We start from the raw sequence: 14,171 nt of genomic DNA, 5'->3' as shown, positions 1-14,171 counted from the left end.
AGTCATCTCCCTGCAGAGTTCATGCTACTATACCCCCATACTTCTCATCTGAGGTTCTGTCCAGAAGAAATGGGCTAGATCTACAGCAAGAAAGCTTTGACTGGACTGGGTGGGGGTGTGTGTGTGATGATGATGGTTCTAGAACTAAGGGTAGTTAAGAAATAGGTAGGGAAAACAATGTATGGAGGTCTCTTTCTCTGGGAGGATTTTTGACTGAAATGAATCCCCATATGCATGAGGCTAGAGCTATGTAGCTGAAGGGGTAGCAGAATGAACAGGTTGATCCCTGAAGTGGATCTTCCATATTTTTCTTCTCTTTACCATTGCCATGGCTGCTTCACCTCTCTTTAAGAGACTTCCCCTTTTGTTTTCTCTGTTCTTCCTGTTTCCTCTGTCCTTTCTTAGATATATAACATTTTTTTCCCCTCCGGACTTATATCTCTTCTTTGGCACCTCTGGAGTTTCCTATTCAATTATTTCCTCCCTTACTTCTGGCCATGACCTCCCCGGTCATCGTTGTGTCGATACAAGTAACACCACCACCACCACTACCACCACGATCACTATCATCAATAATCAAACAAGCATTTGCTAAATGCTTGCTACATGCCAGGCACTGTGCTAAGTGATAGAGAAAATACAAAGAAAGGCAAAAAACAATTCTTGCTCCCAAAGAGCTCACATTATAATGGAGAAGATATCGCCTACAATTCTTTGGACTAGATATGTACAGAATAGATATGTACAGAGTAATGCAAGAGGGAAAGGCAGCAGAATTTAGGAGGACTAGGCAAGACCTCTTAAAGAGTCATGTTTGAGCTGAATCTTGAAGGAAGACAAGGATTCTAAGAGGTGGAGGTGAGGAGGGAGAACATTACAGGCATGTGGGAATGCCTGTACAAATATAAAGATATAGGAGATGGAGTTCTGTGTGTGAGGAATAATAGTGGGACAATATGGCAAGATCATAGAATTCATGGAGGAGAATAATATGTAAGAAGACTAGGAAGATAGGAAAAAAGCAGATGATGGAAGAGTTTTAAATGCCAAACAGAGAAGTTTAGACTTGACTCCAAGGGTAGTAAGAAGTTACTAGAGTTAGCTGAAGGGGAGAATGACATAGCCAACCCCATGCTTAAAGAAAATCACTTTGGCAGAATAGACTGAAGTAGGGAGAGACTTGGGACTGAGACACCAATTAGAAAACTATTGCCACAAGCCAGGCATGAGGTGATAAGGGCCTGAGCTAAGGCTGCAGCTCTATGAACAACAAAGATGTGTTGGATGGCTCCACCAAGGCAGGTAGTGCTAGTTTCCCTCCCATTTCTAACCACTTTCATTTTTCTCCTTTCTCTATCCCCTTTGCTTTGGGAAATGGCATAATCCCAGCCAGCCTGTGAATAGATTTGAAGCTGTCCATTGATGGGTTTTGAGGTTGGTTCTGGAGTAATAGGAAAGGTAATTCTAAGCAATGAGAGTCCCATGGCATTTTGCCTGAAGTTCTAAGGATAGGACATTTAACCCCAATACTACCTTTCCTATTACTACAATTTTATATATTAACTTAAATAACTTCTTAGTTATGCTGTTTTGGGACCATCTAACCTACTCTGGTCTATCGAACTCCCTCTCCCCACTCCCCATTCTAGCTTCCCACCCCTTTTGGCCCATTCCTGTCCTGTGACATTTCTGTACTATTTTCAGATAAAAATAAATTGAGAAATCTTCTTGACTCTAAACCAGTTAAACACTAATGAGGAAGTATGGTACAGTGGAGAGAGCACTGATTTTGAAATGTGAAGACCCAATTTTAAATCCCCTCTTTAATAATTATTACCCGTGGCACTGGAGGTGAATAACCTAATGTCCTTAGGCAGGGTAGGGGAATGGCATAGATGTTCTTTGCAGTCCCATCCAGCTCCAGAGTATGAACCTGTGAAATTTTGAATGCTTAGTCAGATTGAGCTAGGGGCAGTAAGGTCTCTGTGACCATGTGTCAGCTTACATCCTATAGACTCATAAGATATTAGCATTAGAAGGCACTTCAGAGTAACATCTCCAAGTATAGTAATATTTAATAGGTATAAAGCAGCTTATCTAAGGTCTAAAGCTACACAAAGAATTGAGGATTATCTATGTATCTACTTCTATGAGAACTGATAGTTTAAATAGGTTTTAGTTTTCTGTTATCAATCTCTTTTTTTTGCTCATGATAATAATATATAGCTTCACAGAAAAGTCCTATTCCAATGCCCATTCTTTATGATATGGTCATGAAGGCATGACTCTGGTTTCTAGAAGGCTATGCCAGGCAAACACAAACTTTGGCTACTCCTACCCTCCTACCATATTGGAAAGGCTGTGAGACAGGACTCTGTGACAGGCTCATCCTCAGACAGAGCCCAAGTGGATGAAGCTTATCCCCAGGCTGATCAGAGGGTGATAACAATTTTTAGCCAGACAGGTCTCCAAGATCATCTTTTAAGTTGCAAAAGGGTTGGGTTCTGTGTCAGCTAAAGAGGCCACATCAAGTTAATCATTGATGCTGAAAATATCGAAAGTACTAGCATCTTTCATTGTATTGTGTTTAAACCTTTCTCGAGGAATTCTGACATTTTGCCTCCCTAGCCCACCTTCATTTTATCATTGATATTGTAAATGCAGGGCCTACATCTGTACCTACACCTGGGAAGGCACTGCAGGTGAACAGTAAGCTGCACCCATAATTGAATAGGAGGGAAAAGGGAGCCTGGATAGCACTTGGGGAACTATGCAGTGCTCAGCACTATCCCAAGCTCCTCCGTGACACAAAAGCCCACTTTTAAAAACACTGATATTCCCCGTATGCTTCTATATCGTGGCTTTGATCCATGGAACAGTTTCCAATGAATCAGAAGCATAGGCACCAAAAGACAATAGAAAGAGGCACAATGGGCATAAGTAAACTATCTCATATTACTAACGTGGTCTTGTTTTCAAGAAATGGTTTAAAAGATATCATCCGGGGAATATATGATTGGAGGGGGGTGGAGAAGAAGGTCCAAGGATAATAGCTGGACAGCTCCAGCACTGCCCTTGGTTGGTACCCATGGAATTAGTCAATCAACAGGTTTTATCAGGCTTCCACTAGCAGGTGGGGAACCTGCAGCCTGGAGGCCACATGTGGCCCTCTAGGTGCTCCAGCACAGCCCTTTGAATGAATCCAAACTTCACAGAACAAATGCCCTTAATAAAAGGAGTTGTTCTGTAAAACTTGGACTCAGTCAAATGCCACACCCGAGGACCTAGAAGGCCACAAGTTCCCCACCTTTGAAAATGTTCAAAGACCTAGAGGAAGACCTATACTGTGTTTGGTTGATTCCCTACAGAAGACTTATGGAGGGATATGGAAAATAATCACACAGGATGAGAAGTTGTGAATAGTTAGTGGTCTGCACCAATGTAAAAGTTACCTTCATGGATGAGATTACAGGTCTATTGAAATATTGCAGCAAATTTGGCTACAGTTAGGTCACAATCTGCTTCTTAATGTAAAGTAATTTCTTCAAAGTCTACCTTCCGAATGCCAGATCGGGAGAGTACAGGAGAGGAAGTGACTGGCACCTTTGGCGAGGCTTATATTTTCAGTTTTCAATAAATATTTATTGAGCTTGTCACATGCCCAGCACTGTGCCAGGTGCTGTGAGGGAAACAAATGAAAAAGAATGTGTTCTTCTCCCTGCCTTGAAGGAGCTTACAGTCTAGCTTGGGTAGAAAAGACATAAACGCATGAAAAATTAAATAACAATATAAGTGATAAATAGCAAGGGAGACAATGTTAAGAGCTGCCACCAGGCAGTGCATGAGCGCTTACCTTATGCGGGGCCCAGTGAAGAGTTTTGTTATGGAATGGGCCTACAGCTGGCCACACATTCTGGATGCATAAACTCCTTTTACTACAAAGACCTCAGGCAAGGGAGAGGGAGAGGGGAAGAAAGGACACAAGAATGGAGCTGGCTTCAGTCTGTTAGAAAGTCTCAGTGAATAGAACCCAAGTCCCTGTCTCTCCAAAAGACAAGCCTCATTCTTCCCGCCTCTTCTTTTCTTCTCCATACACTGTGTTCTCTTAAGGTCTCCCAGACTCTGCCACTACCCTGGACAGCTCCAGAACTCTCGCTTTGTTTCGCCAGTGGGGAGCCCATTTACCTAAGGCTAAAGGGACCCAGGGGACCCTGCTCCCAATCGCAAACTCCAAGAACAGCAAGAGACGTCTTCTCAATGTCCTGATTCAGTCCCTGCGATGACTGCTGGTGACTGTTGCATCACGTTCTCAACAAAACATACAAATACCTCAGAGACGCTCCTTTCCTGAACTCCTAGGGTGGGCTGTGAGTAGCCCAAGCTCATAGTTCAAAAGATCTCTTTTTTCTGCAATATCTTATGGATGGTTCACTCAAGACAGCCTCTCTTTCCAGTCCCAACCATTGGGGAATACCTTCAGAAACGCTAAACACCAAAGGTACAGCTAATGGGGGAGGGGATTTAGAGAGAGCCCTGACTAGGGAGACGCCAGAGACTGGGGGAGGGAGGGATAAGTCAGGGGTCAAAAACTCCTTTTTCTCGGTCACCGGGGCTGCAATGGGCGGAGCTGCCGAATAGGGAACCAGCTCCCGAGAGAGTGGAGAGGGGGAGGGAGGTGAACAGAAGCAGTACGCCGGGCTGAGCACCGGCAGCGACGGGGTTACTCGGCCCGGTGCAACTGCGGGCTCAGCCTGGGCCCCGAGAGAGAGCCAGACCTCAAAGCCGGAGCTGCCGCGCCCCAGCACCCCTCATCCTCCCTGCCTGCTCCAGGCGCAACGCCCCGCGCCCCGCCCACCCCACCCCACTAAGGGCGCGCCTGGGCAAGGCGGAGCCGTCAGGAAAAGCCTCTGGAGCTGGGAGTCCGCAGCCGGGAGTCCGCTGCCGGATCCCTGGAGAAAGAAAAGAAGGTTCTCGGACGCCTGGGTCCCTAGCCCAAGCCGTAGCATCAGTGATCAGCCTCCACCTAGAGAAGCTACTTCCTGGGACCACCCTCACTTTGGTCTCACCCTCCGGCTCGGCCAATCTCGCCCCCCCTCCACTCCAAGCCAAACGTCGTCCCCCCCACCCCGAAATGGGCAGAAGCTTGGATGGCGAGGTCCCCATTGCGGCTGGATCCCAGGGCCCCGGCGCCGGGGCACTTCGCTGAGGCCACCCCCCAGCGCAGCCCTTCAGCACTAGAAGGGCTCAGGTGTCTCCCATAGATCTGCCCGGATAATCCGCTAAGGGCGCCGACAGCTCTGGTCAGAGCTACTGCCCCGCCCCTTAGCTCAGCGCGGCGCAGGACGCCCCGTCGGATTCCCCCTCCCGCCCCAGTTCGGCCCCCTCAACGCTGCACCCAGACGCCACCTCCCGGAATCCCGCTCGCAGTCCGCGCCAGGGACCCAGGGACCCGAGCCTCCCCCGGTCCTACCCGCACCGGCTTGTTTTCCTTCTGCAGGCGCAGCCACCTCGCCCAGCGCGGCCCCTCCCCCCGCCCCTCCCCCCTCTCTGCGCTGGATTTATGAATGGGGGGAAGAGGCCACATGCCGCCACCGCCGGGGCTGCTGCTGCTGCTGCCGCTGCTGCTGCTCCCTCGTGTTGACCAAGAACAGCTTGGGCAGGCGGAGCTGCTGCCTTGAGAGCATCGACCCGGCCCCGGCAGCCTCTGCTGTGAGGACTTGTTGCTGCTGCGCTACCGCTGCCCCTGCTGCCCCTGTCGCCACCGCGGCCACCTGCGTTACTGCTCCTAGCTTGGAAGGAGGCGCTCCCGGGGCTGGGTCCGGGGCTGGCTGCGAGAGTGCGGCTCCGGCTCCGCGGAGCTGCGGGCGTGAGGGTCAGGCTACTGGAGTGAGGAGGCTTCGAGGGGCTGTGTGTGCGCGCGTCCCCCGCCCTAGCCGGTGCGGCTTTGGACGCTTCTCTGTCCTTTGCGGGGTGGTGGGGGTGGGGGTGTGTCGCGGGTCCCTGCGAATCTGCCCAGGGGTTCCTCTGTGTGTGTGTGTGTGTGTGTGTGTGTGTGTGCTCGCGGGCGCGTGCGTGTGCGTGTGTGAGTGTGCCCCTGTGGGGAGAGAGGGTGTGTGTGTGTGTGTGTGTGTGTATTAGCGCTCTCACGTTGTGTGTGTGTGTGTGTGTGTGTGTGTGTGTGTGTGTGTGTGTGTGTATACGTGCGCGCGCGTGCCCCTGCCTCTCTGTGTCCCTTATTCTGGCCCTCAGTTTTCCTCTTCCCGCTTCCCCCTCCTGCTGCCTGGCTCCCCCTCCCTTCTTCTCTCTTTTCTCCCTCCCTCCCTCCCTCCCTCTTTCCCTCTCTCTTTCTCTCTCCCTGGCTGCTCTGCCTCCCCAAAGCCCCAACCACCTGTGCATCTGAGAAACCTAACTCCTTTCCTTGGAGCCTCAGGGAGTTGTGCCCTGGGTGGGGAGGCAGGGGCCGAGGCACACCGCCGGGAGGGGGCTGCCTGCCTCTTTCCTCCTCCTCCCTTCCCTGCACCCCCCGTTCCCCCTCCTCTCCTCCGCCCCCCCACTCTCAGTCTGACGCTGCCTCCTCGGGAAGGGTGTTTAGAGGGCAGCGGCCGCCCCAAGCCGGAGCCCCGCAGCGCTTCTTATGATCAGCTCGGTGTGTGTATCCTCCTACCGCGGGCGTAAGTCTGGGAACAAGCCTCCGTCCAAAACATGTCTGAAGGAAGAGATGGCCAAGGGCGAGGCGTCGGAGAAGATCATTATCAACGTGGGCGGCACGCGACATGAGACCTACCGCAGCACCCTGCGGACCCTGCCTGGCACTCGCCTCGCCTGGCTGGCGGACCCCGACGGAGGGGGACGGCAGGAGCAGAATGGAGGCGGCGGCCGTGCGGGGAGCAGCAGTAGTTGCGGCGGCAGCAGCAGCGAGTTTTTCTTTGACCGGCACCCAGGCGTCTTCGCCTACGTCCTCAACTACTACCGCACCGGCAAACTGCACTGCCCCGCCGACGTGTGCGGCCCGCTGTTCGAGGAGGAGCTCACTTTCTGGGGCATTGATGAGACAGACGTGGAGCCCTGCTGCTGGATGACCTACCGCCAGCACCGAGATGCTGAGGAGGCGCTGGACATCTTCGAGAGCCCAGACGGCGGCCCCGCAGCCGGAGAGGAGGCCGGGGAAGACGAGCGGGAGCTGGCCCTGCAGAGGCTGGGCCCTCACGAGGGTGGCAGTGGAGCCGGCCCTGGGGGAGCAGGTGCCTGCAAAGGATGGCAGCCTCGGATGTGGGCGCTCTTTGAGGATCCCTATTCGTCTCGGGCTGCCAGGGTGAGTAGATAGATGCCTCACCCCATCTCTTCAGGTGGATTCCCCTAATCAGAGATATAGGGGAAGTCATGTCTTAACCCAGTTTTGAGGTGTGATGTTAAGAGAAGTTGGATTTGGGACTAAGGCCTGGACCTTCTCCCCACTGGGTGACCCTTTGTCTTTTTACCTCTCCTCTCTCCACCCATGGCCTCACTTTCTGAGCAGCTTTTTCACCTACATACACACTTGCTCAGAAGATTTGCACCACACATTTTCTTTCCCGTATGGCTTTGACCCTGGACATTATTAACTCTCCTTCCCACCCTCACCTAATCCCTAAAAGTAACTGTGTCCCCATCTTATCTGCTTGTCCTGGCCTACTCCCCATTCTGAGGCCATTTGAGGGTGTTACCTTGGCCTGTCCCTAAATAGAAGCCTTCAGATGTTCCCTATTACTGTTTCTGGTGTTCCTTTAGTACAAAATTCCTCCACCTGATAGACACACATACTCTCTTTACAACTCTCATATACATAGGACCAACAGATGCTGCTGGACAGCTGCATAATGACTTATTTCTTCATAGACTAGGAAGGAGTGGGAAAACAAGGGCAGGGCAGAGTTGAAGGTGGGGTAGAGAGGAGGTGGGCTAGGTTTGGTCCCACTTGTTTGTGGACCTTTAAGGAAGTGCCACAGATAAGCCCAGAGCTCCAAATCAAGTCTGTGCTTAATCTGAAGTTTCATTGACCTCTGACTTCACTGGTCTTGACCTCATTAGGGGGTTAGACAGGAAGAGTGCCTGCTTTCCCTGGCCCCAGATGACTTGGGTAGAAATCGGGCTGTCCTTTAAGCAGCAGATTTGCTTGGAATTTGTGTGCCTGTACCTTTTCATTCCTATTCATGGCCCTGGGTTTGCGTATTTGTGTGTGTATGTGTGTGTGTGTATGTGTGTGTGTGTGTATGTGTGTTTGTGGTGGGGAGGAGAGGAACCAGGATAGCTTGAGTAAATACTACCACTCTCCTACCATGGCTGGGGGCAGGGAAAAAGGGAAGATGAATCATCCCATTCTCTACACACAAGCTATACATACAAGCTACACACACACATACACACACACACATGCACATGCACACATGCACACTCAACCTGGAGGGAAGAAAGAGCTAAGACTCCTACCCACACCATTATCCTTATGTGACTAAAATTTTTTAAATAGTGGTAGGATGGAGTTTGGCTCTTAAAATAACTGGAGTCGGCTATGGGGCAGGGACCCTCACCCAACCAGTTATAACCTTGGCTTGGGGTTTCCTCAGCTGTGGTTCTATATAAAGCACTAGTGGTTACCCTCTCACCCTGACCCCTCACTCTAGCACAGAGCATTGTGTCTTGTACATAGTGAGTGGACTTTTAACTGCTTACTGAATTGAATGGGGGAAAAGCAAAATGCTTCCTTCTGGGAGTGGTAGGCCACCTTAGAAATCCCGAGTTGCCTTATTAATGAGTATTGTAAGGCAGCCACCCTCCCCCACTGCACCCCATGCCCAGTACCTCCCATTCTAGACCCCAAGCCAATCACTGAAAAGTTCCATTTCCCCACTCTGGGGAGAAGAGAGCAGAGCAGAAATGAGCAGGGTAGGAGATGGAACTGAAGGTAATGAGTGGGTGGGGTTGAGTTGGGATCCTAACTAGAAAGAAAATATCCTTACTCAGAAGGAAAGGAGAGGCAAGGCCAGAGGGCTGTCCCCCATCCTGTGAGAATGTTATGCACATTAGTGTACACCAACCTGGGCAGCAGGGACTCTTGGCCCATGCTGTGAACTAAGACAAATTCAGTGTGATGTGTTGGTTTCTTCCTTAAGCAACCTGGAGCCCAGGATCAAAGGAAGAAGAACATTTATGGAGGGTATTTGGGCATCCTGGGTCTTTGGGACTGCCTATTACTCCAGCCTGGCCTCTGGAATCCTTCCTCACAGCTGATTACACAAGTTCCTTGAATGAGGCACCAGGACACTACAGTTAGGTCAGTCACCAGTACTAATGATGAGAGTCAGGGGCAAGGATAACCCCACAAAGTAAGCAATCCTCCCAGTGGCCTCCTTTTGGCTAGGGTCCAGAAGTGGAGATGAAGAGGCAAGAGAATTATGAGTGATAGGATGCTAGCTCCAACTAAAGTTATGGGGAGGCAGCCTAGGAGTCAGGAAGCTGGGAATCTGAAGAAAGGTTCTAGATTCAGCCTATTCATAAGCTAACAGCCAAGATGCCCCATTTTTCCAGCCACAGCTGAGGCCTTTGGGGTTTTCTTACCCTTCTGAGGTTCTTCTCTCCAGGATTGCCCCTTTCTCTGTGACAGTATCTGCCTCCCAACTTCTTGGACCAGGCCTCTTGTTTGAGCAGAGTATTGCCTCCAGCCTGGGCCAGCTTGTCCAGGGTTTCCTGTACAAGAGCTGAGTCTGAGATACCTCTTCTAAATTTCTCAAGGATCCCAAAACAGAACTAAGTTTCTCTGACATTCAATGCTATGAATAGTCATGGGCACCAGCTCGAATGGTACTGTAGTGGGGCCCATTAACATTGATCCAAAACTTGAAATGAACATGTCCAGGGCTTAGGTATCCCTTCTGGGGCCAGGGTACCCCTGGGGACCTAGCTCATAGGCTGTGACCCCTTTCTTGTAAATTACTGATAACTGACACTTAAAAGTGTTTTAAAGCTTGCAAAGCACTTTGTATATATTATCTTACTGAGATGGAGGTGTTTTGAGAAAAACAGTGATGTGAAAAACCCAAGATTAGAGCTTCAGCAGGGCTGGTCTCAGATTCTTGGATCCACACCATTGTAGTGGGAAAAGCATAATCATATAGCATTCAGAGCTGGAATTGACCTCGATACTGGACTTGGGAGTCAGAAGACCTGCCACTTCCTACCTGGGTGACCTTGGATAACTCTCTCTAAGCCTTAGTTGCCATATCTGTAAAATGGGATGATCTTGGCACTGCTTCTACATAGTTGTGTGAGGTATCATGGTTTTAAAGGTGGAAGGGACCTAGAAGTCATCCAATCTAACTGCCCATTTTACAGGTGTGAGAAATGAGTTCCAGAAAAGCAAAGTAACTTACCCAACGTCTCACAAGTTAAATGGCAAATCCAGGATTCAAACACGGTACTTCTGTCTCCAAAGCTAATTCTCCTTTCACTATTTCATGCTTGGAAGAATTCTATAAGTATCACCTCTTTAGGAGTTCGAGACCACTGAGGGTATGCTGGGAGAAAAGGGGAGCAGAACAAGCATTCCTACTATGTGCCAGAGACTGTCCTAAGCACTTTACAAATATTATCTCATTTTTAGAGGGAGGCAAGTGGGGTTAAGTTACTTGCCCAAGGTCACACAGGTAGTAAGTGTCTGAGGCCAGATTTGAACTCAGGTCCTCCTGATTCCAGGAGCTCTATCCATTGCACCATTTAGCTGCCTCTAATGTTATCTCATTCGATCCTCACAACAACCCTGGAAGGCAGGTGCCACTATTGTCTCCATTTTACAGTTGAGAAAACTGAGGAGGCTGAGGTCAAGTGACTTGTCCAGGGCCACAGAGCTTCTAAGTATCTAAGAGGTGAGATTTGAATTTGGGTCCTTCCTGACTCTAGTGGCCAAGGGAGGGAAGTGCAAACATCCCCTTTCTGAATGAATTTCTTAACGTTGGTGTTTAGGCTGATGACTGACCTGGAGTTAGGGAACCTAGGGCAGAAATCAGGCCTAATGTAGGGACTTTATGGGGTAGAAGTTAAGAGCCCAGGACTAACTAAGAGAGGAGAAGGGCCACTCAGACCCCAGGGCATCTCTCCCAGAAAGCAGCAAGCAGACCAGTCATTTGAGAAGTGTTTTGAGAAGGATTGAGAAGGATTATAACAGCAGCAAAATAGAAATAAATTAAAATTGAACAAAGCTGGTTAGAGGAGCCTGTTGCTTAGCTACAGCCCTGGCAGGCACCCCATATAAGTTCAAATACAGGTAGGTGCCTCGTTTGGAGGTCTGTTGCCTTCAAGGTGCTTCTGGAGTCCAGCTTGAGAACATGGAAATTGTCTCAGCTCCTGTCTGCTAATGTTCCAGGCAGCAAACTCCTCTGGTAGTGCTAAGGGTCTGGCCCTTGGTGGGAGCTGCTGCATCCCTGCCTGTTGCCCAAGGGCAGGTAAGAGCATTTCCTGATGTGGCTTTGGGACCAGAGTTAGATTAACGGTGATTTTGATTGAGCTGCACAGACCAAGTAATCAGAACCCCCTCCCCGGAGCCAAAAATAACTGCATCCAGTTTTCTGTGGGACCGTATAAAGTCACAGAAGAATAGAATGTCAGAGCCACTGGGGACCCGAAGGATCCTCCAAGATCTGTGGTGGTGCCCTAGGGCAAGGACTAGAATTTCTAGTGAAAGGCAGAACTAGAAGGAAATTTAGAGGTCATCTAATCCAGACTGAAATGCAGAGGTCAAATGACTTTCCCAAGGTCACTAGCCAATTTGTAGCACAAGGATTATATCCTAGGTCTCTTGACTTCTTGCCATCCCACCTTGCTCCTTTTTCCCCCTTTAAACTATAGTGATTTCTAAATAAGCCCCTCTGGACAGGTGAAATGAGCCCCTTTTGGGGGGGGGGGGGAAACAGAAGAAAGAAGAAGTATCAGCTTCTTCCTTGATATTTATGGCTTGTGAAAATTGTTAGTGGGGTCCCTCTCTCCTGTTCTTCCAGTGGATATCACCACCATCTCAGAGTGGGCAGTGGTTTCACCCAGGTGGTATTGGCAGGGCTGGCTCCATCTTCCAGCCAGAAGAGAGGAGGAGGACAATGGCAGGGCCAGATTGGGTGGCCCTGGCTGAGCCCTGGTTGGGTTCTGACAAACCAGAGCTCAAGCATGGGGAAGGCTGATAGGGTCTGGTCCAAGATGCTACTTTGAAGGCACTAACATTTGCCCAGGCAAAGATGGGGGTGGTTCCACACCTTGGGGCTATAATTTAATGCTTGGCTTTCCCCTGCTCATGTGGCCCCTCATAAGTGGTCAGAAAGAGTCAGGGAAGTGGTTCTTTTCATCCTTGTCTCTTGGCCAATTTCTTCCCAAGCTCATTGTTATTCAGTTCCCTATGTTCCTCTCTCCCTGTCAACTGCACTCCCAAAGTTGCCTCCTATAAGGCCAAGGTACCACCAGAGCTCAGACTACAGACAGGAAGAGGGATAGAGATGGGAGTTATGGGGAGGGGGAGGTGACAGAATAAGTTCTGAATGATGCCCAGAGGTGGCTTTTACCCTCAAAAGAAGTGGAATAAAATAAAATTATTCTGGGAAGTAATTGGAATGTCATTTGCCTGCCCACCTCAAGGCCCTCAATCTTGCCCCAAGAAGACCTACCCTTTTAGAGGGTTGCCTGGAATTTTTTTTCCTTTTTTTTTTTGGAGGGGGAAGGCAGGGCAATTGGGGTTAAGTAACTTGCCCAAGGCCACACAACTAGTAAATGTGTCAAGTGTCTGAGGCTATATTTGAACTCAGGTCCTCCTGACTCTAGGGTTGGTGGTCTACTCACTGTGCCACCTATCTGCCCCTGGCTTCCCTGGAATTTAAAAAGATTTGGGAATCTGCTACATGACGCAGACATGACAGATTTGAGCCTGGTCCTTGGCCCTCCTGGGATTTTGGTAGCTGCCCAGTCTTTGCCAGAAAAACCAAAACCCTGAAAGACTGTGCCTTCTGCTTTGAGGCAGTCACCCCTGAGAAGAGAGGGATATGGTAACCAAATCTCCTGGGCCCTACTCCTGGGTCCCTTAAAGCAGGGGAAGAAGCCTGGGTTCTAGGTTCCAGACTCCTTGCCCTGAAGCAATTTCCTAGTCAAGTCTTCTGTTTTTTGTTTCCTCCTCTCTAAGCAGACAAACATTTGCTTTTGAACATCTTGTTTCTGGGACAATGAGGTGTTTGTGTTGTTTTGGGGTTTTTGGGTGGGGGGGTTGGGAGTAGGGTAGAGAAAATAAACTTGGACTATTTTGGAAAGTGGAGAAAGATATAGAAGAGGTGGAGCTAGAAATCTGGGTCCTTGTGGCCTCTGCTCCTCCAACTCCTTCCCTTCCCAGGGTGCGGAAGTGGCGGGTGGGGGGGGGGGGAGGAGGAAGAGGAGAGTAACTGGGGTCTGAGCCCTGCTGGGCCACTTTTTGGCTTCAAAATACAAAACAAGCCAGTTGGCATCCTGCCTCTTGGTACTTATGTCCAGCTACTGCTAACCCTGCACAGGTGGTTATGCTTAGGACGATCAAAGCATTGGCTGACCCCAGCAAGACTCAGCCTCTGGGACTTTTCAGGAGTGAGTGGTGGAGACCATGACCTGATCTGACTTGAGTCCTTTGGACTGTTGACACTTTTTCATTGAATCTGCTCAGGGTCCAGCCCAGCATGGACTGTCCTGTTCCTAAAGCCAGCCTTGGACAAGATGCCAAGCTAAGCACGGACAGATGTAGCCCCTTCTCTGGGCTGGCCAGGAATGATGACAGAGGGCTGGAATTTCACACCGAAGATCACCCTGGAGCACAGCTGCTAATGGAACCTTGGTATCTGAGAGAAATCTCTCTCCTGAGTCCCAGGCTGTTTTTCCCAGGGACCATTTTCTGCTAAAGAGGTTCTAGTGGATGTTGCCATTGGTCACTGGAGGGGAGACCAGTCTACCAGAGTCTCAGATAGAAAGGCCTTCTGGCCTTGACTGACTGACTCTCTCCTTGGACCAAAGGGATGTCTTGATACTTAAGACTAGTTTTTCTTTTCCATGGCATGGACAAATGACCTTCACTAGGAACAAGTTATTCTAAAGAGCAAGGCTCCCAAATTCAAAGGAGACTTAGGCCAATCTCTTAGACCTCA

The 14,171-nt window shown here is 49.7% G+C and overlaps 2 protein-coding genes across 3 annotated transcripts in view; both read left to right on the top strand.

Annotated features, from left to right (window-relative positions):
• The first annotated feature begins 497 nt into the window (after positions 1–497).
• Positions 498–6,565, top strand: LOC118857531 (formin-like protein 14). The gene is made up of 4 exons (XM_036768187.1): positions 498–530; positions 4,639–5,155; positions 5,285–5,872; positions 6,561–6,565. Exons 1-4 carry the CDS (start codon positions 498–500, stop codon positions 6,563–6,565), a joined length of 1,143 nt encoding a protein of 380 aa, XP_036624082.1.
• Positions 6,566–6,634: 69 nt separating this feature from the next.
• Positions 6,635–14,171, top strand: part of KCNC4 (potassium voltage-gated channel subfamily C member 4) — a 71,746-nt gene continuing 64,209 nt past the window's right edge. For both annotated transcript variants that reach the window (XM_036767452.1, XM_036767453.1), the window contains exon 1: positions 6,635–7,312. In XM_036767452.1, coding sequence (XP_036623347.1) covers positions 6,635–7,312 — 678 coding nt within the window. The remainder of the gene's footprint in view (positions 7,313–14,171) is intronic.

This window comes from Trichosurus vulpecula, chromosome 7 (assembly GCF_011100635.1).
Source record: "Trichosurus vulpecula isolate mTriVul1 chromosome 7, mTriVul1.pri, whole genome shotgun sequence".
NCBI lineage: Eukaryota > Metazoa > Chordata > Mammalia > Diprotodontia > Phalangeridae > Trichosurus > Trichosurus vulpecula.
This window is presented reverse-complemented; position numbering and strand designations above follow the sequence as displayed.

Coding starts and splice junctions, on each gene's coding strand:
- LOC118857531 (XM_036768187.1), top strand. CDS start 498: ATGACCTCCCCGGTCATCGTTGTGTCGATACAA. Junction 531..4,638: donor TCATCGTTGTGTCGATACAA/GTAACACCACCA, acceptor GCTGCCGAATAG/GGAACCAGCTCCCGAGAGAG. Junction 5,156..5,284: donor GCAGAAGCTTGGATGGCGAG/GTCCCCATTGCG, acceptor TAATCCGCTAAG/GGCGCCGACAGCTCTGGTCA.